At 41.0% G+C, this 22,578-nt stretch overlaps 1 protein-coding gene across 7 annotated transcripts in view; it reads left to right on the top strand.

The window, feature by feature from the left end:
- Positions 1-22,578, top strand: part of LOC105474964 (RNA binding motif protein 33) — a 133,904-nt gene that overhangs the window by 71,761 nt on the left and 39,565 nt on the right. For all 7 annotated transcript variants that reach the window (XM_011729912.3, XM_011729909.3, XM_011729908.3 and 4 more), the window contains 4 exons: positions 17,321-17,453; positions 17,856-18,199; positions 19,763-20,071; positions 21,862-22,149. In XM_011729912.3, coding sequence (XP_011728214.1) covers positions 17,321-17,453; positions 17,856-18,199; positions 19,763-20,071; positions 21,862-22,149 — 1,074 coding nt within the window. The remainder of the gene's footprint in view (positions 1-17,320; positions 17,454-17,855; positions 18,200-19,762; positions 20,072-21,861; positions 22,150-22,578) is intronic.

Raw genomic sequence — 22,578 nt, 5'->3', positions numbered from 1 at the left:
GTTCTTAATGGATGGCTGTATGCCCCTCAGTTTCTATCCTGGTGGTTTTCTGTATTTGGGGTTCAATCAATATTTGTCAAACCGAATTTTGCTTTAAAAACTGACGACACACACACACAACGCGATGGAACATTCAACTTCAGATTTATCAGGTGGTCTGTTTGAGTCAGTGTGCTTCTTGGTACGCAAAAATAGATTTGAATTCAGAAATCTGTGTGCTGGTTGTTACGATATTTGCGATTGAGCAAATCAAGATTCATTGTAATCTTTCCTTTCCCCACCTTAAGTACCTTTAAAGGAATTCTCATTGCTCCTAGGATAGGTAACATTCTATCCAAAGCTGTGCTCGTAGTGCATATGTAGCTTCCTCACATCAGTCAGAGTTGTGTGTTTACTCCTATTTGTGTGATATCTGGTGAATGGCTGTGGCTAAATGCCCGTGTAGAGTCCCAGTCATCCTGTGCTCTGTGGTGGACTTAGCCACAGGCCCTGTGCGGAGGGGCGGGAGGGAGCACATAGTTGTCAAATAAACATACCCAAAACTTAATATAGAGTGATCTTACTGCTTATTAGGAGCCCTACATAGAATGAGTAATGTAAAGGGGGGTGTGCAGTTTAATTTTTACATTTTTTACTTTTTGTTGTTTTCAAGACCACATATGTGAATTTGCATAGTAGAATTATATCACATGCATTTAACTATAGAAGAATGCAGCTTTGTACCCAACTAAAAGTAAAAAAAAAAAAAAAAAAGACAATACACAAAAGTACCACTAGATTTCCAAATTTTAAAGGATCTATGATACATTTGGTATTTATGCTTAGTTTAGAACTAGTATGTCCAGAAATTTTGCTGAGTGATAATACGTCTAGTTTTTAAATTAAAAATTACAGAAATCGAGGCACCCAAATATGAAATCCTATTTTTCATAGTGTATAAAATTTTTTTAAATTATTCTTTTTTTTTTTTTTCTTTTTGAGACGGAGTCTCACTCTATCGCCCAGGCTGGAGTGCAGTGGTGTGATCTTGGCTCACTGCAAGCTCCGCTGCCTCCCAGGTTCACACCATTCTCCTGCCTCAGCCTCCCGAGAAGCTGGGACTACAGGCGCCCGCCACCACGCCTGGCTAATTTTTATTTTATTTTTTGTATTTTTAGTAGAGACAGGGTTTCACCGTGTTTGCCAGGATGGTCTCGATCTCCTGACCTCGTGATCTGCTCGCCTCGGCCTCCCAAAGTGCTAGGATTACAGGCGTGAGCCACTGCCCCCGGCCTTTAAAATTATTCTTAAAAATTATTCTTAAAAATCCAAATCTGAGGCCAAAATTTGATATTCTAGGCTTGTAGTTAGACTAATATTTTTATTTCTTGTTAATTAGCATTATTTGGAGAATTTAAGAAATGATTTTTAAAACAACTGAATGTCAAAATAAGTGTCTTAAGGATCCTTGTTTTTGATCATTTTGGAGAAAATTGCTTTAACTGTTGGTTATGTTAGTCTTTGCACTAGGATGCATGTCTTTCCCTAGTCCCTCATTTAAGGATCTGTAAAGTGCTTTGTAATTTAGGCTTCCATTTAAAAATTAGATTTATGTACTTAATTTTAGTTACAGATACGCATATTAGTTCTGAACTCTGAAACTATTTTTCTTCTGATTGTGAAACATATTTCCATTACATAACATATGAATACTTACATGGGCTGATGAGCAGAGGAAGTAACATACCCTCAGAGCTTAACATGTCCTGTGTGACTGATGACCCTGTTTCATTTGGGCACTTGCTCTGTCCAGTCTTCTGGTCTGGCCTCTTACCATCCACTAGTCCATTTAATGAACACATTTTTGTTCATGTTAGGACTGTCAAATGCTATTTCACAAAACACTGTGTTGTGCTTTTTTTTATCTTTTAAATAAGGAAGTAGTGGGGTGAAAGGCTAGTTACCTTTCTGGAAGTAAGTTTCTACACTTTAAATTCTGTTTTCCATTTCACATGTTCTTTGTTTTACAGTTAAATTAATCTAATTGGTTTCTCTTTCTGCAAAGGCTATACCTGGTGTTTTTGTCACTAATACAGAACTGTAAGTCCTTATCTTACCCGTAAAGTATATTTTCTAGTCATGTATTTGTCCTCAGAGAGTTTTTTTTGTTTTTAAAGTTTGCCCACTTAAAAAAGTAACATAAAATGTCAATTGTCGGAATATTTTAAAGTGTTGTTTTGAGATTTTTGTGAATCGTTTGTTTTTCTGTGCAGTTGCTGTTTTTAAGTGTATGAAAAAGTCCTGAGCTAAATTTTAAGCTTATGAAAAAATCATTTTAAAGATTCTTGACCTAGAATGTTTCAAAACCTATTTTAAAATAGGTTTAAACATTTTAAAAACTATTCAGCCCTTTGATTTCACATTGGTGTGTTGGGCAGATGGTGGTATTTCAGTTGGCCGTTAAATACCAGGTAGTTTGGCTGCTGAATAATTTCTTAGTGCCTTTTGTTTAAATTTAAACTAAACTATACTTTTAAGTTTAAATGCATCTTCTTAACAATTGTATTATTACTTACTTAGACCTAGCAAACGAGGTTCTCATTTGTGTTGACTCTGTAGTTACAGCGCATCGCAGGTCTTATAGTTTGGGCTGCATTTGGGCACATGGTATCAGGTGGCAGTGAATGATGTTTGCTGGATGCATCTTATAGGCCATTTCATGCAAATCATGTTTGATGAGACTGCTGCATCAAATCACATTTCTTTCTGATTACAGCCCTTGCAGATGAGAATCCAGACTTTATTCTATCCAGGAAAGAAAGTCTTGCTTTTGAACACCTACTGTTTTTACATGCCTGCAATGCCTTATAGTTACCAGCACTTAAGCTATGGAAGGAATCATGGGCATTTTCTCTGATCAGACCTATAAGTAGTAGCAGGCGAATATAGTAGGAGATCCTTCCAGCTGTCAAACATTGTCAGGCTTGCAAGGAGAGAATGCAGTTTAAAATGCAGGTGACATAATACCCAACATCCTCCACTTGCTAGTGAGTTTCTGATTAATCGTGATTACCATACATTATCATACCATCAAATTTAATCATATCAGTGAATTCCCATCTGCAGCAGTAACAGGAGCAGCTAAACACTGTGGTAACAGCTATTAAAGAAGGTGGTTTATCAAATTCAGTTACCCTTTAACTTGCTGCTTGGTCAGCATGCAGTGCATGTGTTGGATAGAGATAGGGCTGGGTTAAAGTCCATGCTCCTCACTCAAAGGCCAGGGAGGAGTACTTGAAATTACATAGAATTGGTTTCTTGTTTCTTCTGTTGGAGCCGTTGAGCTCCTTTGTAAAAACTGCTTTCTAAAATATGTGATAAACTACAGTTGTCCCTTGTACAACATGTGTATGTGCGGGGCCTGGAAGCAATCTCCTGTGCATACCGGCGGAGGGCTGTTTTTTGTTTATTGGCTAAGTCAATCTGTTAACATTGACTGGGACACTTTTTAAATTCTCTTCAGATACAGAGTGCCATATATATAGACTTAACCTCAGTGCAGTTTGCCCATCTGCAACTTAATAATTTATAATTTATCCTATGAAATATTGGACACAAAGTTTAAAGTCTTGGAACTCCTCTGCGCCAAGGAAATCTTAGTTACTTTTAGTGCTGCGTCCTAGAAAACACACTGCTTTTTTGGTTTTAATATTTAATTTCCCAGGAGTCGTTGAAGACCTGTGGTTCTGTTTAGGTGCATTTTTAAGGCACACTTGGAAAGAAGTCCTGTTTTATTATAAAGTATCCAAAGCAGTTCTTCTGGTCTGGTCGGTGCTCCCAGCACTCTGGGAGGCTGAGGTGGGTGGATCACTTGAAGTCAGGATTTCGAGACCAGCCTGTGCAACATGGTGAAACCCCGTCTCTACTAAAAATACAAAATTAGCTGGGCATGGTGGTGGGTGCCTGTAGTCACAGCTATTTGGGAGGCTGAGGCAGGAGAATTGCTTGAACCCAGGAGGTGGAGGTTGCAATGAGCTGAGATCGTGCCACTGCTCTCCAGCTTGGGCGACAGAGTGAGACTCCATGTCAAATAAGAACGAAACAAAACCAAACCAAAAAGCAGTTCTTCCAAAAGATGAGAATTTTTTACTTTAAAAATTGAGTCCTTTGGGTGTACAGGTGTGTGCGTTTTGCTTGGTGCCTACTGTTATGTACTCATCCGGGGACTCTCCTGCCCCTTGTGGTCAGCCCCTCTGCCTGCCGGCCCCTGGCAACCACTGAATGGGTTTGTTCCTGTAATTGTGTTGTGCAAATGGAATCATAGAGCTTGTTTCATTTGGAGCCTGGCTGCTTTCCTGTAGCATAACACATCGGAGATTCATCCGTTTGCTGCACCAGTCAGTAGTTTGTCTTTTCTATTGCTGAGTAGTATTCCAGTATATGGATATAGCACGGTTTGTTTACCCATTCACCTGATAGGCATTTGGGTTATTTCCAGTCTTTGTTGTGATTAGAGTTGCCGTAAACATTTGTTTATGGCAGGTTTTTTTTTTTGGGGGGGTGTGTATGTGTGTACAGATTTTTTTTTTTGGAACATAAGTTGTCAGTAAATGCCTAGGAGTGGATTGTGGATGATATAGTCAGTGTATTCACAGATGAGACTTTAAGACAGACTGTATGCTTTTCAGTTGACATAGCTGATACTACTGCTTTCCTTTTTTAGTTGGTTCTTTTTTTTTCTGTTTTTTTTGAATGAGGAAATACAGTCTTTATAGAGCATATATGGTTGAAAATCGGTAGTGAATAAAAAAAAATTGAGTGATCACTATATTCCACAGTTTGTGTTCAGCAGCCTGTGGAGCAAAAGTAAAAAATTATTATTTTTTTGTTTTGGAGATTGGCAAGCTGACTTTTGGAAAGATCAAATTGCCTAAGTTCACACAACTGGACACGGGAGGTAGAACTAGAGGCCGATTCTCTTAGTTTTTATGCTGTGCTTTCTCCTTCAATATGAAATTGAATTTCCATAAACTGAGAAAAAATGATAGAATCCAGTAAGTTGAGTTGTAACTACATAAAGTTGTGACCCTCATTAAGTACTGAAGTGAGGAAGTTTACTACAGCGGGGCCAGTCATTGGGAGGAGTTGTTTCAGGAGGGTGTGGGAGGGTGAGGGTGCAGAAATAAAGAGTTTTTCATTTCAGGAAATAATGTAAGTAGTCTTTAGGAGGTTCATCAAAACACCATTTTGTACCCAGAAGTTTTGTAGTTTGTAGTGGGTGCTCTTGTTTCACTGCTTGAACCATTAATATTATCCTAACGTATTTAAATTCACGTGGTGTTTTTTTTTTTTTTTTTTACCCCCTAATATGAAACCTAGTACTTGGCACAAGGTATGTCCTTCTTCAAAATGTTTAGAATGCATCTGTAAATATAAAAATACCCTCTAGGAAGATGAATGTAGGGATTTAAACAAGGCATAACCTGAAAGAAAAAAAATCCATGGAGAATACTGAAATAAGAGGATTAACATATTGTGATAGAGGGCTGTAATTTTAATTATGTCAGGGGTCACTAGTGGCCTTTATTCTTTGCATTCAACCCATTTAATCGGAATTAACTGAGAGGTGTTCCTAAGTGTCAATTGGTTTCTTATATAGTTCTTTGTATTTTAAGTGAGATTAATAAAGGAAAACATGTTGTAGAGATTGGTTATAATTTATTGAAAGATTCATGAAGTTTCAATGACATTTTTAAGATATTTAATTAGTCTTATTAAAATATACGGACTGACCCTTTTAGGGAAGCTGATAAGTCACATAATAGCTGTTAGTGCCTTTTTATTCTTGGCTTTATACGATTAACTTTGTGCTAAGCAATTTATGCAAAATTTTTCATCTTTTTTTTTTTGTAACCGGAGTTATCAGTTCTTCCTGAATAGGATTAATATAGATAAAAATCATGTAATTAACAAGAGATGCAGAAAAGTGAAGGTATAATTTGTATGAGAATTATATGAGAGAGAATAATAATTTCTTACCTTGGATTTTTAAAGGGATATAAAGAAAAGCAAAATTGAGCAATTATTTGAGAGGATTAAAGTAGTCTTTTCTTTCAAAAGGTAGAATTAACGTTAGTACTAAAAGTTCTGTTAAGTGAGGTATTCACAGCTCATAACAGTTTTAAAATAATTTTGTATTTGGTAGAGGGAGTTGGTAATGTAGTACCCTTATTCCCATGAAATGATAGAAGTTAATAAAGGAATGATCACATCAACAGAACCTCTTATGAATGTCAGATTTTGGAACCATGATTTATATGGCATTGCTTGGAGATAAATTTGTTTTAGCAGAATCAAGGTACTATGATGGATAAAGCACTTAATAAACCAGGAGTGTGAAAATGTGGGTTCTTGTCATCTTTGTTGTCATTCATTGGTGATGTAAACTTAGTTAATTCACTTCTAACTCTGTAAACCTGAGTTTCTTTATCTCAGAGGAAAAGTGACTTGTCTGCCAGTTTCTTGGAGCAGTATTTGTATCGGCTACAACATAATAAACTGGCTGTGATGTTTGACTGAGTCAGGATGTGAATGAGGCTCGTTTAACAGAAAACTTAGTTAACAGTGACTGTTTTATTTTTTGCATAAAAATGAAAAAGCTTTTATTTTTTATGTATAGCAGCTCTATCAGGGACTCACATTTTTTTCCATCTACCCATCACCTAATGCATTTGTCTGTATTCCAGGCCAAAAGAAGAGGAGGGCAAGGGCAGAAGGTACAGGCCAGCTGAGGTGTCCCCTAGGGAGCTCCCCGCCACCCATTCTCCAGCTGACAACTGCTCCTGTTGGCCACAGTCTAGCCAAATGTCACCCTCCTTATAAGTTGGAATATGTAGTTTTTATCTGGGCAGTGTTGTCCTGAATAAAATTAGGGCTCTATTACTAAGGAATAAGTGATAACTTGTGCTAGGTGAGCAGTTAGGGAGTCTTTTCCATGTGGCTGACGTGTTCGTCGGAATTTAAGTTGTGTAATTAGAGGAAAAGAGAAAAGTGCCACTTGTGTTCAAAACAAACAGAAAACAGGAAAAGTGACACTGTGCGTTTCAGGAGACCTGCTATTTGTCAAACTTCTGTTTCAGAAAAGCAATAGTGTTAACAGTCAATGAGCAGCTTTTGGGATCTTAAAGCTTAAAAGTTAAACAACTTATTTAAATATTTAAACTCTCAAGTTCTATGAGAGCAGTGGCAAGCCGCAGATCTGCCCGGGTGAGCTCTCCCTTGTGTCCAGCAGCATCTGACATTGCCAGAAAGGTAACCGTCCACCCCTGCTTTTTTTTCTGAGACAGCATTCATTCTGTAGCTCAGGCTAGAATGCAGTGGTGTGATCGCAGCTCACTGCAGCCTCAGCTTCCCGGGCTCAGGGGATCCTCTCACCGCAGCCTCAAGTAGCTGGGACTACAGGTGTCTCCCACCATGCCTGGCTAATTTGTTTTTGTACTTTTTGTAGAGATTGGGTGTCACCATGTTGCCTGGGCTGATTTCGAGCTCCTGGGCTCAAGCATTGGCCCACCTTGGGGTCCCAAAGTGCTAAGATTATAGGCGTGAGGCACTGTCCCCAGCTGAGGCAACCCTTTTCACTCTGGTGTATTTCATGGATCAGTCATTGAATGTTTTTTTCTGAGAGGTGTCTTGCATTATCTGCCCTCTTTTCTTATCCTGGTATCACTTGACTGATATGCGGGCATTTGTCATCTTGGAAAATGGGCCGTCATGACTTCCTCCTGATTGGACTGGATTTATCTACCATTCAGGTGCTCTCTTTCCCTGGGCCAGCCTCCCCACCTGTAAAGGTCAGTGTGTACTTCAGGTTCTTTGGATCCTGTGCACTTGCTGACATAATGTTACTGCCTCCTCACTGCCCTTCACCCAGCTGCTTCAGGAGTCAGCGCCCTGCCTGTAGCATGTGCAGACTCCAGGCTACACTTGCAAATCCTTCTTTTCCCATTCTTGCTCTATTTAACTAACTTCCAAGGTCAGAAATTGCCTTGTTTACTCACCCTGAGTAAATGGTTTCTTTCTACATCTTAGATAGCGTCTTTGGTCTTACCTCTTTAATGCAGTTCTTGTAGATTGGTCATGTGAGTACTGATAATTTCTTTTACTTATTAAAGCCTGCCATGGAATTTCCATGGCTATCTGACTTTTGACTTGATGTAGTACATACTGGTTTTCTTGCCTCTGAAACACACATAGACTTGCACAATTACACTTACATATGTAATGATAAAACATATGATTAGGGACTGATTAGGGAATGTGAGAAAAATCCCTCCCCATTTGCTGTTCATGCCAAGGAATCCCCAGTGTGCTCTGCAGGTAGGCAGCCTGGGTTTGAATTCAAGTTCTGCCACTTTCTAACCTTGTACTAAGTGGAGGTTATTTAAGTGGTCAGAAGATTTCTGTGAGCAGAATACCTACCTTGTAGGGTTGTGATAAGGATTAAATGAGACAGCATGTGTATTAGTCTGTTTTCATACTGCTATAAAGAACTGCCCAAGACTGGGTAATTTATAAAGAAAAAAGGTTTAATTGACTCACAGTTCCGCATGGCTGGAGAGGCCTCAGGAAGCTTACAATCATGACAGGAGGTGAAGGGGAAGCAAGCACCTTCTTCACATGGTGGCAGGAGAGACAGCAAAGTGGGGAAGTGCCACTTTTAAACCATCAGATCTTGTGAAAACTCATACACCATCATGAGAACAGCGTGGGGGAAACTGCCCCCATGATCTAGTCACCACCCACCAGGTCCCTCCCTCCACCTGTGGGGATTACGGTTGGAGATGAGATGTGGGTGGGGATGCAGAGCCAAACCCTATTAGCGTGGAAGTTCTGGCCTCCCGCCGGTGACCCTCACTCTTTTCCCAGCTGCAGGGGGAAGAAGCCAGTCAGCATGGTCCTCTCACTCGTTTTCTCTAACAATATTACATAGAATACGAGTTAAAATGATTTCTTACCGGCCAGATGTAGTGACTCACACCTGTAAACCTAGTGCTTTGGGAGGTCAAGGCGGGAGGATCCCTTGAGGTCAGGAGTTTCAGACTAGCCTGGGTAACACAGTGAGACCCCATCTCTACAAAAAATTTAAAAATCAGCCAGATGTAGCGGCTCATGCCTGTAGTCCTGGGCTCTCTGGAGGCTGAGGCAGGAGGATCACTTGAGCCTAGGAGTTTGAGGATGCAGTGAGCTATGATCGTGCTGCTACACTCCAGTCTGGGTGGCAGAGCAAGACCCTGTCTCTTAAAAAAAAAAAATTCTGTCATACATGTAAGAACTCAGTTCTGTTAATTTTTCTGTCTCTCAACCAGTGATCACCCCAGATCTTGGCTTCTCTTTGGTCCTAGTGCATGTATGTGTTTCACATCTGCTCAGCTCGAAAGCCTCAGGCAGTTCATTGCCCAAGGTCTAGGTCAGTACATCCTAACCTTTGTTCCTTCCTTCCTTCATTCAGCCATTCAGCACCTCTCCTGTTTTGTGGGCAGCTGGTTTTACAGCATGGTGCGGTACTTCCAGGTTGAGAATGTGAGGCTCGGGGAATACCTTGCTACTACAAACAGGCGTTTCATTCATCCATTAAATATTTATAACCGCCTGTGTGCCAGGCACTGGGCCAAGCATGGAAACACATTGATGTATAAGGCAGATCTGGTCTCAGCTCTCGTACCCGACAGTTGAAGGTCAGAGAGAAGTGGGAGTGGTTTGGAGAGATTCAAGAGACAAAGTTTCTAGGACTTGCTGGTACTTTATGAGGGATTTCTGATTTGAACTCAGAAATAAGAATGCAAACAGGGAATCTGTACTGATTTGGGTTTTACCCTGTTTGGAAACATGGAAATATTACAGAAGACATGGACATATTTCAGAAACTGTATATCATATTTACAGTCTGTCTACAAAAACTGCTGCTGTCTACAGAATCGTGTAAAAATGATAACGACATGTATGATGAACTTTTGTTATTTGCTAGGTACTGTCCTAAGGACTTTCCTGCCCCCGTGAGGTGGGTACTATTGTTATTGCTGTTTCATAGGTGAGTAAACTGAGGCCCAGACAGATTCAGTCATGAGCTCAAGGCTGTAGCTGGTAAGTGGCTGGGATGGAGACAGGGCTGGGAGAGCTGTCAGGTTAGATGATGAGTGCTGCTTCTCAACCTGGGCACCTGCAGGATCGCTGGAAGTTAGAATAAAGTTCTGCTTGAACATTAGTGATGGATTTTAAAGGCTTTTCTTTTCCACTGAGTGTGAAAAAACTATCATGAGAGAGAATTTTGGGGGCTTTGTTATGTATCAGTAACATTCAAATGCCAGTGACTGTGCATTTAGACAGCATGTAAATAGTCAGTTAAAGGAAAGAGAGTTTTGGGAAGAGATGAAAATCACAACATTAAAGTTCCAGGGAAGTCTTCAGGGAATCTGATAGTGCTTAGAGACCTGAGAAGTAAGGTACCTAGTTCTCAGGTGGCTTGGAATTTTTATGGAAAACTAGGTTTGTGGACTAAACTCTTTGAGTTTATTCTTCTAATTCAGTAACTCTTTTCTTTTGGAAAAAGGACGAAAGGGCTAAAGACAGAGTCCTTTTCCCTGATCACAACCTGTGGCAAAGTAAAAAAGTGAACCTTGGTTGACTCTGCTCAGGGTGGAGTGGAGGCCAGTCTGCTTTCCCAGTTACGTTTTGCCTTATCTATAATGAGAAAAATCTGTCTTTTTGAGGACTTGAAATTAACTGCCTGATGGAAGGTGGGATAAAGGGTTTATAAAGAGCCCTGCTGCAGCAGCCGCGTGGCCGGTGCTGTGGTGCCCGCCTTATCCAAGGGGCGTGTACTGCGAGTCCCCCAGTAGAGACCGTGGTTTTTCCTGTACATGCATACCTAGGATAAAGTTTAATTTACAAATTAGGCACAATAAGAGATGAGCAACAATAGCTTATCATACAATAAAACAGTTACTGCTCTTGCATTTTGGAGCCATTATTAAATAATATATGAGTTACTTGAATGCAAGCTCTGCAGTACTGTGACAATCAATCTGATAACCAAGACGTTGACCAAGTGACTAGTGGGCTAGCGTGCAGGGAGTCTTCAACATGGATCCTCTGGACAAAGGTATGATTTCGTTCCCCAGGGTGGACGGAGCAGGATGGCAAGAGATTTGGTCATGCTACTCAGAAAGGTGTACAGTGTGAAACTTATGAATTGTTTATTTCTGGAATTTTCCATTTAATATTTTCAGATTTCAATTGATGGTGTGTAACTCAACCCCAGAAAATGAAACTATGGATAAGTGAGGACCTCTGTACTATTGAGGATGCGACTTGTGGCACTAAGATACAATCATGGAACTTAGAAGAACTACAGAATTTTTTAAGAAATGGTGTTTTCCAGTTCTAAGCCCAGTAAGAAAAGCCGTAATAAATATTAGGGATTCACCTATTAAATAACGAAGATTGAAAGATCAGGACCTCTTTCAGCTTGTTCTAATTATAGGCAAAATTTAAAGAGAACTGGCACTTCCCTGGCATGAGAGCTGAGTGACAAAAGGCCAGCTACAGAAGCAGCCCTTCTTTCTGCACCTGGGGAGGAGCTCTGCCTGCTGCTGGTTGGTCCTGTGGGAACAGTGCACCCTGCAGCTGCACACCTGGCAACTGGCACACCGGAAAGGGGTGAAGGGGAAACTGAGCCGAGATCGGAGAGAGTGGTAGTGCATAATTACCTGTCATTCTGAATGACTGATACATCAAGCTTTGCTTTACTCTTTGTTAAGATTGGCAAAATAATTGTAAATTGATAAAAACTGTTCACGCCCAATGATGCTGATTTCCAGCTGTTAATACAATAAAAATGTGTTTAAGGGTTAAGTGGAAATAGCCCCAAAGGACTCTCCCGCTTTCTCTGAAAGTATATTTTACTGTTCCCGTTCTTTCTGGCACCTCCCGATGTCTGCTTTTTTGCCAGCTCATTAGCATAGTAGTGACTGATAGAGCTAATGAGTTACGAGCCCTGAAGTGTGCTGACTGTAGTTAGGGCTGACGGCCTGTCAGCGCATCGGTGGCCGACTTTCACCTTCTGTTCTATTTCAGCATACTGTTCCTATCTTTTAAATGAAAAATCTGACCAAATGTATAATAGAGTGAGAATTTATGTTTATTTTTAACAAATAGACTGTTGCTAAAAATTAGCAGCAAGTCCATTAGTCATGGTAGAAAGTGATGTTTAGATGCAGGTGGATGCAGAGAAGGGTGGGAAGGAGGTGCGGTGAGGATGCCGAGGGCCTTGCAGGCAGAGGGGACAGCTGTGTGGTGGAATCACTAGAAGGTGCTCAGAGGTGTGAAATTATCCTGGGCAGTGAGAGAAGGGCGAAAGACTGCTGATTGACACTGATGAGCCAGTTAAAATAAAATAAAAGCTTTTAGTGATTCCAGTTCATGGGATTCTTCATGTTCCAGCCTTTAGGAGCCTGGCCACAGGGGTAGAGGAGTCAGAGGCTTGGGTCCATCTGGGCCCTGTGTCAGGCGTCTCCTGATACAGGGAGGTGACCAGAGAGTGAAACAGGGACAGGAGGAGGTAAAGGTGCTGTACCAAGGGTTACAAGAGAAGCCGTTTTCTGTAGTAATTTTGCATTTTGGCTGAGACAGAAATGTAAGAGTGAACATTTTTCAAGGAAATACCTGTGATGGAAAGGGGAAGTGCGTAATGTGACGAGTGTCCAGGGTCCACCTTCTGAGTTGGGTGTACACTACCATTTTTATATCTAAGTCGGAGAAAAGTTGTAACCCAAATTTAGTAATTTTGATAAGATTTCTTATTATATGGGTTGAAACTCCCTCCACTATGTTTTTATTATGTCATGAATAAAATGAACCCTTGCAGGAGCTTTAACTTGGTTTTCTTGAATATTGAAATCCCTGATGTGGTTGAGTGAACTTACAGAAAAATAAAAATACTAAATTAGTGTTGTGACCTTGGACCAGTGATTTAATGTCGTAAGTTTTAGTTTCCTCACTGTGTGTTGATGAGTTCATGGGGCCCTGGTATCGACAGTGGTGACAGCGTCATACCCAGGAATTCCTGGACTCTGCCAGTGGACTGGGGGCCTGAGTTCCCTTTGGTCCTCGTTCTAAAGTGGCTGCTTATAAAATGTTGGTTCTTGACTGGTCCATGTTGAATTCGCCATGGTTGTTTAAGTTCTGCGAGAATCCCTGCAGTTGTCAGTCACTGTATGGTAGGGAGTGTGTAGGAGCATTTGCTGAGCTATAAAAGGCTGTGAGTCCTGGCAAGTAGAAAGAATGGCCATTCGCATTGCTAGTACCTTCCTGTTTTGTCACCTAGAACCTGAGCCTTGATTTAGAACCCACTTCCCCAACTCTAACCCATGCTGAGACTTTGTTCTTAGGTCTCCTAATCTGGCTCCCACTAGGCATCAAGACCTACCAGAAAAGTAAGAAAATGAACATTTAATTCAGTCAGTCTCTTTGTGAGCACCTCCCAGGTTCCAGACTTGGCAGACAGAGGCCCACACCTCATCCCGGCTGTTACTCGGGGCTCCTTCTCCCTGACCCACTCTTGCTGTCACCTGACGCCCAGTGTGTGCCTGGCTGCACTAGTGCCAGCCAGATTTACCAGTTTGTCTTTTAACTGGTCTATAATTTCAACAACATCAACAGACCACTGTTGGTGAGTTGGCTTGGACCTTGAAGTTGCTCTAGCCCAGTTCGCTTTGAGATCGTCCCCAGCAGGCAGTGCTCCTCCTCCTGAGTGAGTGCTTCTGTGGGTTGAGGATGTGTTTATTGCTGGGAGAGTGTTAGAAACCTCCTCCCTCTGTTGAATCGAAATCAGCCCCGTCCAAACTCTTATCTAGGTGATTGGGTAAACCAACATCAAACCTACTTGTGGTTGATCTTGACTCAGTTACATGAAGAGAGCTATCATAACCACACTTAACGTTGGAAATGGTTTTTCATAGTTTCCAGAGGTGTTAACTAATTTCGTATTTGTAAGCTAAAATGTTATAAAATACCCATTTTTCATTTGAAGAGTTTACATTTGAGTGATTTTTACTTTTCACAACTATTAGCTTGTTTCAAGCTGTGATACTGTCTCTTTTTGGTGTCTCAGTGACATCATTTTCATCCATATGTTTTACATTTCTGAATGCAAATTCTTTTAATGAATCTTGCTGGTTCCTTTTGTATTTATCTGTTTGAAACCCCTCCCGTGTGCCTCCTCCCCCGAAATAAGCGTAGGCAAGTGTGCATTGAAACAGCTTATGAGTAATTGGAAAAGGATTTTTATTCAGCACCACCATTGCCAATTTGCATGGGTTGGAAACAATGTGATCAGTCAAACCTCTCTGCATGCAGAGGCAGGCAGTTGTTTGTTTTATTCCGTGTCATTCTGAGAAGCATCATTTAAACGTTTTTTTGAAATAATGCAGAACCTTGATTGCTAATTTATTGTCATTCAGAAAGTTTGGAAGATTATTTTAAGACATGTTTTGAAATGCTTGCACAGCTACTCCGCAGCTTACGGTGGGTTACATCAGGATGAGGCCGCTGTAAGTTGCAAACATCGTAAGTTGGACCATTGTAAGTCAGGAACTGTCTGTATATGTCAGAATCATGTTGATACACAAAAGTAGAGATGGAATACTAATGCTATACTTTATGAAGAGAACATTTAAGTTACCTGGAGGAATACAATATTATTTTGGAGGAGATACATTCATGCTCACACCATGTGTTTCATTGACTTCAAACAAAAGATGAAAATATTTTAAAACAAGAGGAAAAAGCTTTGGCAGTGGGAGAAAGTAGGCAAGCTCATTGAAATTCCTCATGCAGATTTAGTGAGTAACAGTATGTAATGGCCTGTGCTATTAGAAGTATTTTTCGAGCGTATTATTAGCAAAGTAAAGATATTAAATATTCAAGAATATTGGCCAGGTGTTGTGGCTCATGCCTGTAATCCAAGTACTGTAGGAGGCTGAGGTGGAAGAATTGTTTGAGCCCAGGCGTTCGAGACCAACCTGGGCAACATAGCAAGACCCTGCCTCTACAGAAAAACTAGCTGGATATGGTGGCATGCTCTGATCCCTTGAGCCCAGGAGTTTGAGGCTACAGTGAGCTGATTGCACCACTGCACTCCAGCCTGGGTAACAGAGTGAGACTCTGTTTCTCTCTCTCTCTCTCTCTCTCTCTCTCAAAAAAAGAGATCCATATCAAAGTATCTTATCAGTGAATTTTCAAATTATCATTATGATAAAGTATATACATTTATTAGGGGCAAAAGACCGTGTATATGATATGTATTCTCACTTACAAATATATTCCTCAGTTACTGACATTTATTGGGTTCATTGTGTCTTAATTGATGTCTTTATCTAGAGAAGTGACACTCCCTAATGTCAGGCAATAGTTGGTACGGATTTCCTTGTTTCACCTAAAGTAATAAAAACCATGAGAGTTTCAGCTTTGGACTTCCTGTTGTACCATGTTTCAATAAGTGCCTAAAGTTTATGTTTTTATGAAGATGTAATATTTGTGTGTTAAACATTTCTTTATTATTTTGTAGCCAACAATCTTAAGGGTTTATGGTGTTTATACTAGTGTTCATTTTGTCTGTTCTCTCAATGCCATGGGTAGAACAGACTTTTGTAGGGAGAAGGAAGGGAAATGCAGTGTGGAAGAGCATTTTCATTCTTTTTTTTTTTGAGATGGAGCCTGGCTCTGTCGCCCAGGCTGGAGTGCAGTGGCCGGATCTCAGCTCACTGCAAGCTCTGCCTCCCGGGTTCACGACATTCTCCTGCCTCAGCCTCCCAAGTAGCTGGGACTACAGGCGCCCGCCACCTCGCCTGGCTAGTTTTTTGTATTTTTTAGTAGAGACAGGGTTTCACCGTGTTCGCCAGGATGGTCTCGATCTCCTGACCTCGTGATCCGCCCGTCTCGGCCTCCCAAAGTGCTGGGATTACAGGCTTGAGCCACCGCGCCCTGACAGAAGAGCATTTTCAGTGCTAGAAAACTAGCATTTCGAGGGAACAGCTAATTAGTAATAAAATGACAGGCCAAGGCATTGGGATTGTAAGTTTGTGAGAAGAGTGATACTTAAAAGTTGTGAAATAATTGACTCAGTTTCAAAGGACAAGGTGCTATTAAATGAAAATTATTTTGATGATAGTTAATAGTTAATTCTTTTTGGAGCAGTGAAAAAGTGGTGAACATTTCTTCACCTTTATGCTGCTGCTTAGGTCAATACAGTGGTTTAAAAAAGTCTCCCTGAGTGTCTGAAAGGCCAGCTGAAAAATGAAGTAATTTTAATTTGTCTCTCAAGAGTTTTAGTAACATGTAGTTTTTGAAAAAAGTTAATCTGTAAGAATTTGTTTAAATTTTTTTATCCAAAGGACTCTGTGTACTATTTTGTTTGTAATAATTTGGTTTCTTAAACATTTCACATTTTTCTGTTAAGTCAGGAATTGCTGATTGAATTTTTCTTTTAAAGCGAAGCAATTTCGTAGCTGCAGCCTACAGTCGTGTTAAATAGCAAAGATTAGCATCTTTAAAAAGATAAATGTCATGACAGTGTTTTGGATTAATGGGAAAGAGGCTAATAATTGGATGGATTTCAATAAGCTTAAAAATAATATTCTTGTTTTACAATGACATTAAAACATTGACTTAATTTCTAGTTGCTGTGTTTCGATTTTTGATCATTTAGTATGGCAGAATCACCTGTTGTTTAACACTTAGTTTGTATGTTAATATGTGCGGTCATGTGCTGTGTAAGGACGTTTTGGTGAATGGTGGACTGCATAGACGGCGGTATTTCCGTGAGATTATAATACTGTATTTTATTGTAACCTTTTCTAGGGTTGGGTATGTTTACATCCACAGATACTTAGCATTGTGTGACAGTTGCCTACAGTATTCAGTACAGTCATATGCTGCCCTGGTGTGTAGCCTTCAAGCTACTGGTGTGTACTATACAGGCTAGGTGTATAGAAAGCTCTACCATCTAGGGGTGGGTGTGTGTGTGATTACAATACACTCTGTGGTGTTCGCATGATGGAATCACCTAAGGATGCATGTCAGAATGTATCCCTGTCATTAACGATGCATGACTCTGTGTGTGTATGTGTGTGTGTGTGTGCATGTGTAGAAAGAGAAAGACAATGACTGTTGGGAGACACATTACTTGACATTTTCGAGGAAAACTTGGAACCAGGTCTATATTTCTGAAAATTACATACCATTTTTCTGTCCTTCTCCCTGTTTCTCTGTTGTTGTTGTTCTTTAGGGCCCACCAGAATTTCCACAGCATACACCTGGACCTGTTCCCAACAGTTTCAGCCAGCCCCCACGACTCCCTCTCCAGGACCAGTGGAGAGCCCCACCCCCGCCTCAGGAGCGAGACCCTTTCTTCTTAGGAGGTACAGAAAGAGTGAGTGGTGTGGAGTAACAGCAGAAGCTGTGTTGGGTGATGTGCCCAAACACATTTATTTTGTAAACTGAATTTAACTCCCAGTTGGAGATGTTGTTGGGAATGCCAGGTTTTTGTACCATAGCAGTTCTGCCTATCGTTTCAGGTGCTAAAATTGGATATTGTTGGTATCCAAAATGGGAACATCTCATATAAAGGAGGAATTTATGTATAGACAATGACAAACGAAGCAATCTAGAAATAAGAGGCAAAATCTGGAATTGTTTCCAAATATTCATAACCTGTCAACACTTGTGATTTTTGTCCACATGAGGATAGCGCTTCAGATTGCTTTTCTGAGCAGCACGTGGTCTTTTTAACCTGAAGTTCATGATGTCGTGTTACCTTTCAGTTTCTGGTGACCCGCGATTCCCGAGCCATCTTTTTCTGGAACAGCGAAGTCCCCCTCCGCCACCACCGCCTCCCACCCTTCTTAACAGTAGCCATCCTGTTCCTACTCAGAGTCCTCTGCCATTCACTCAGCCAGGACCAGCATTTAATCAGCAAGGACAGCAGCCAGTGTTCCCAAGAGAGCGGCCCGTACGACCAGCCCTGCAGCCTCCAGGTCCGGTGGGGATTCTGCACTTTAGCCAGCCTGGGTCGGCAACCACACGGCCCTTCATTCCTCCTAGACAGCCGTTCCTGCCGGGCCCAGGACAGCCGTTCCTGCCCACACACGCACAGCCCAACCTGCAGGTATGCGTCCTGAGCGAACCTCCAGGGAAAAAATGTGTAGCTTTGAGTCTTTGTGTTTCATAAAGTTAAACGTTTTTATTTGAGCCTACCAATTTATGGTTATTTAAAGAATAAGGGTATTAGTCTTAAATGTACTGTTTATTAAAGACAACTTTTTTTGACATTGTTGCTTATCTCAATACAAGAAAAAAATGGGAAAATGTCATTTTTGGGGAATTGAAAAATGCTACTTATTAGGATTTTTTAAAGGCTCTACTAATAAAATTAGGACATGTTTTGATAATACATTTGCTCATCTGTATAAAATTTCATGAAAGGTTTACCAGTGGAAAGACTTTGTCAGATTACATTCCTGCAGTAGACAGGTTTGAAGAGTCTTTGCATGGGGGGAAGAAAATGTTGCTGTTCCCTGGTTATTTGAGGGCCTTGAGTGCCCTCTGCTGACCGGCTTCTGCTTCATGGGTTGACATGTGTCTGTAAATCTTTCTTACCAAGTGTGTATTTCTTCTTGTATTGTAGGGTTACTATTAAAATACATAGCGATGGTAAACTTGAATCAACTATTTAAAAACACATGGAATACGTATCTAAGCTAAAAAAGGAAAATGAGTATTATCTAGGGTGTTAAAGGAAGATAAAATGTTTTTAAGAATTTTTCGGCCGGGCGCGGTGGCTCAAGCCTGTAATCCCAGTGCTTTGGGAGGCCGAGACGGGCAGATCACGAGGTCAGGAGATCGAGACCATCCTGGCTAACACGGTGAAACCCCGTCTCTACTAAAAAATACAAAAAACTAGCCGGGCGAGGTGGCGGGCGCCTGTAGTCCCAGCTACTCGGGAGGTTGAGGCAGGAGGATGGCGTAAACCCGGGAGGCGGAGCTTACAGTGAGCCGAGATCCGGCCACTGCACTCCAGCCTGGGCGACAGAGTGAGACTCCATCTCAAAAAAAAAAAAAAAAAAAAAAGAATTTTTCTTTTTATTAAAAAAATACAATTAATATATCCCCATTGCAGAATCTTAGAGTATATTTAAGTACAAGAAAGGAAATTAAATACTCTCGTTACCTAGAAACAATTCAGGCGCATTTTTTTTGGGTATTTTTTAAAATGCACATCTTCTCGCCACCTGCTTTTTTCCCTCCAGTGTAATGTATCATTTGATCTTTTCATGTCAGTGAGTTGGTTTTGATGCCATCATTTAAGAGTGCTGTTCACGGCTCCCTTTCATGCTGTCTGTGTGTTTGCATGTGTGTATACTGGTTTCCGTACTTCAGTATCATAGTGCTACAGGGAACATACTTTAGAGTTAGGAGTTTGTCTGCATACTTATTTCTTTAGGACAATTCAATCCTAGAATTACTGGATTAAATATAAAATTTAAGGTAGTAGCTTCTGGCTTATTACTGCATTTAAGATACTATTACCTTCATCAGCAAGTCTAAAATGAAGTTTTGGTACCAGTGAAAGTGCCTTTCTTGTGTTGAGGTTTTTAAGGAGATGATTGAAGTGATTATGCCTGGTATAACCATTTGTGAACTGTTATTTCTCTTTCTTTGGACATGGAAGGGGCCATTGCATCCTCCATTGCCCCCTCCACATCAGCCTCAGCCTCAGCAACCTCAGCAACAGCCCCCACCGCAGCATCAGCCTCCGCACCAGCCCCCGCACCAGCCCCCGCCCCAGCACCAGCCCCCGCCCCAGCACCCACCACAGCACCCGCCGCAGCACCAGCACCACCACCACCACCACCTGTCCGTCCCGCCCCCTCCTTTGATGCCGATGTCTCAGCCACAGTTCCGGCCTCATGTACAGACCGCTCAGCCTCAGGCCAGCAGCAGCCGGATGCAGTGCCCCCAGCGACAGGGGCTGCGGCATGTAAGTGTCAAGGGGTGTCTTCCCTGTGTCTTCCTGGGAGGCTTTGTAACTTACAGGACTTGAGAGGCATCATTTGTAGGTTAGAATACTTTCCAATTCTGATTTCAACTTTTAAAACGTGTTGTACATAGTTCTGAAGTGAATCCATGTTTTAAAAAGCACTCAGGTGATTGTTTTCTTGACTACAATAATTGATAAGATACTCCTTTTGTGTCTCAAAGACTGTGTTAATATTTACTTAAGCATCTTTCTTATATCTCGATATTTCTATAGCGATAGATAGGAATTAACAGACATGTAACTTTAGAAAATACTTTTGGGGGTAGTCACTTTCCCTTTACCAGTGGCTTATTTTTTGATGTGTAGATTATCTCTGTCTTTCTGGTCTCTGAATAAATACATAAATGAATTCAGGAAAAATACGTTGACTGTTCTGTTGCCAGGTACTACTCTAGTCCTGGGAATACAACAGTGAACAGAAGAGACAAATTCCTTTCCTTCAAGGAGCTTATGCTCAATCCAGAGAGACTAGCATACATTTATTTGTGGGGTTGTGTTCTCAAGCACCATCAGCAAATGTGTGACCTGTCATGCATTAAAAGAAACTGGGAAACAATGCATTGCTCGGAAAATAAAAGGCCACAGTCATTGCCCTTGTCCTCCATTAAATACATAAGAAGCTTTTGTAATTTGGATTTTAGGAAAGAGACACAGTGTGGCTAGTGGTCAGGGTTTTTGCCTCCATTAAATATATATAAGAGGCTTTTGTAATTTGTCTTTTAGGAAAGAGACGCAATGTGGCTAGTGGTCAGTGGTCAGGGCTCTTGCCTCCATTAAATACATATATGAGACTTTGTAATTTGGTTTTTAGGAAAAAGAGACACAGTGTGGCAGCTAGTGGTCAGTGGTCAGGGTTCTCACCGGTCAATCTTTTTTTAGTATTGTCTCCTTTTCACCCTTGAGCTTTAGGCATGTTACTTAGCTACTTGGAATCTCAGTTTTCCTGATACTTGTCTTTCTTAAAGTAACATCACAACTAAAGTGATATGAACAGTAAGAAAGGATTTCTAAATCTGAGAAGAGGGTGGTTTATAACCTGGGTTATAAAAAATAATGGTAGTCTATTCTCATGACTCTTGTGCACTGAGATATTTGACCTGTGTGACCTCGGAGATCCCCCTGCTTCCCCCTCCTCCCTTCCAGCTCTCGTGTTCTCTTTGCCTCCTCCCGGTGTTGGTTCTCTCTTGAGAATCCCCAGGATGAACATGACTAAGCATTTCCTCTCGAGTAAAACGTTCTGGCACCTTTCTTCTCCCTGGGGTCATGTTTCTTAGGACATTGACCTGATGCTTGATTCTTTCCTTGTTCCAGCTTAAATTTAAGTGACTAGGTAAAATAGTAGCAGGTGAATCCTGTTGATCTCTGGTGGCAGATAGAGTGCTTTTTTGGCTGTCTCAATTCTTTTAAAACTGTCAGTCCCTTTATTGAAGCACCTGCTAAAGATCAGCCTGGTGTAATTTCTATAAAGAGGAGCCTGTCTGTAGGCAAGTATGACACCTTTACCAATGGAAGTCCTTAACATTAGGATGAGGCATGCTGCCACATGGATCAGGGGACATTTATGTATGAGCAAAAAAGTATTAACCAAGGAGAAAAGTATCCGCTCCCCAAAAGAGAAGTCATTTGCTAATGAGAATGATTTATTGTGTTTTTATTTAATAATGTGCCTTTTAATGTTCCTTCTGCCAACTTTCCACTTACAATTAGAATTTCTTTCTTTTTGTGAAAAGAATACAACTTCTCAGAATGTAAGCAAGCGACCCATGCAGCAAATGCAGCCCACTGCGCCAAGGAACAGCAACTTGCGTGAATTACCCATCGCGCCATCACACGTGATCGAAATGAGCAGCAGCCGCTGCTCTGCCACACCCTCAGCGCAAGTGAAACCTATCATCAGCTCGTCACCACCCTCGCGGGCCGTGGCGGCTTCCAGGAGCTCACAGGGAAAGACGGAAGTGAAAGTCAAGCCCGCTAGCCCTGTGGCTCAACCTAAAGAAGAAGCAAAAACAGAACCAGAGGTAGGACACTTCTCTTATTAACAAATGTTGGTCTCAAACAAGAAGCCTTATAATCAACTTGGATGTCTCAGTTCGCTCTCAGTTATTCACAAAATCTTCCTGCTTTTTTCACCTGGGCCTTTTTTTTAACCTAACAGCTGTGTTTATTAAAAAAAACACTGTATTCTCTCTAGTTTACAAGATTAGATTTTATTTATGTACGTGTACAGTTACTGTTCTGTTATATAGAATTGACATATACTGGGGCTTAACAAACTTTTTCTGTAAAGGGCCCAAGTATTTTATAGATATTGTAGGCTTTATAGTCCAGACTGTCATCATTACCCCTCTCGTCATTTTAGCACAAAGGCGATTTAAATATAGTTCTTCAGCCAATAGATGTGGCTGCGTTCCAGTAAAACTTTAAAGTATAAGACCAGGTGGTGGACC

This window comes from Macaca nemestrina, chromosome 4 (assembly GCF_043159975.1).
Source record: "Macaca nemestrina isolate mMacNem1 chromosome 4, mMacNem.hap1, whole genome shotgun sequence".
In the NCBI taxonomy this organism is placed as follows: Eukaryota; Metazoa; Chordata; class Mammalia; order Primates; family Cercopithecidae; genus Macaca; species Macaca nemestrina.
Note: the sequence above shows the minus strand (reverse complement) of the source record. Positions and strands in the feature narration are given on the sequence as shown.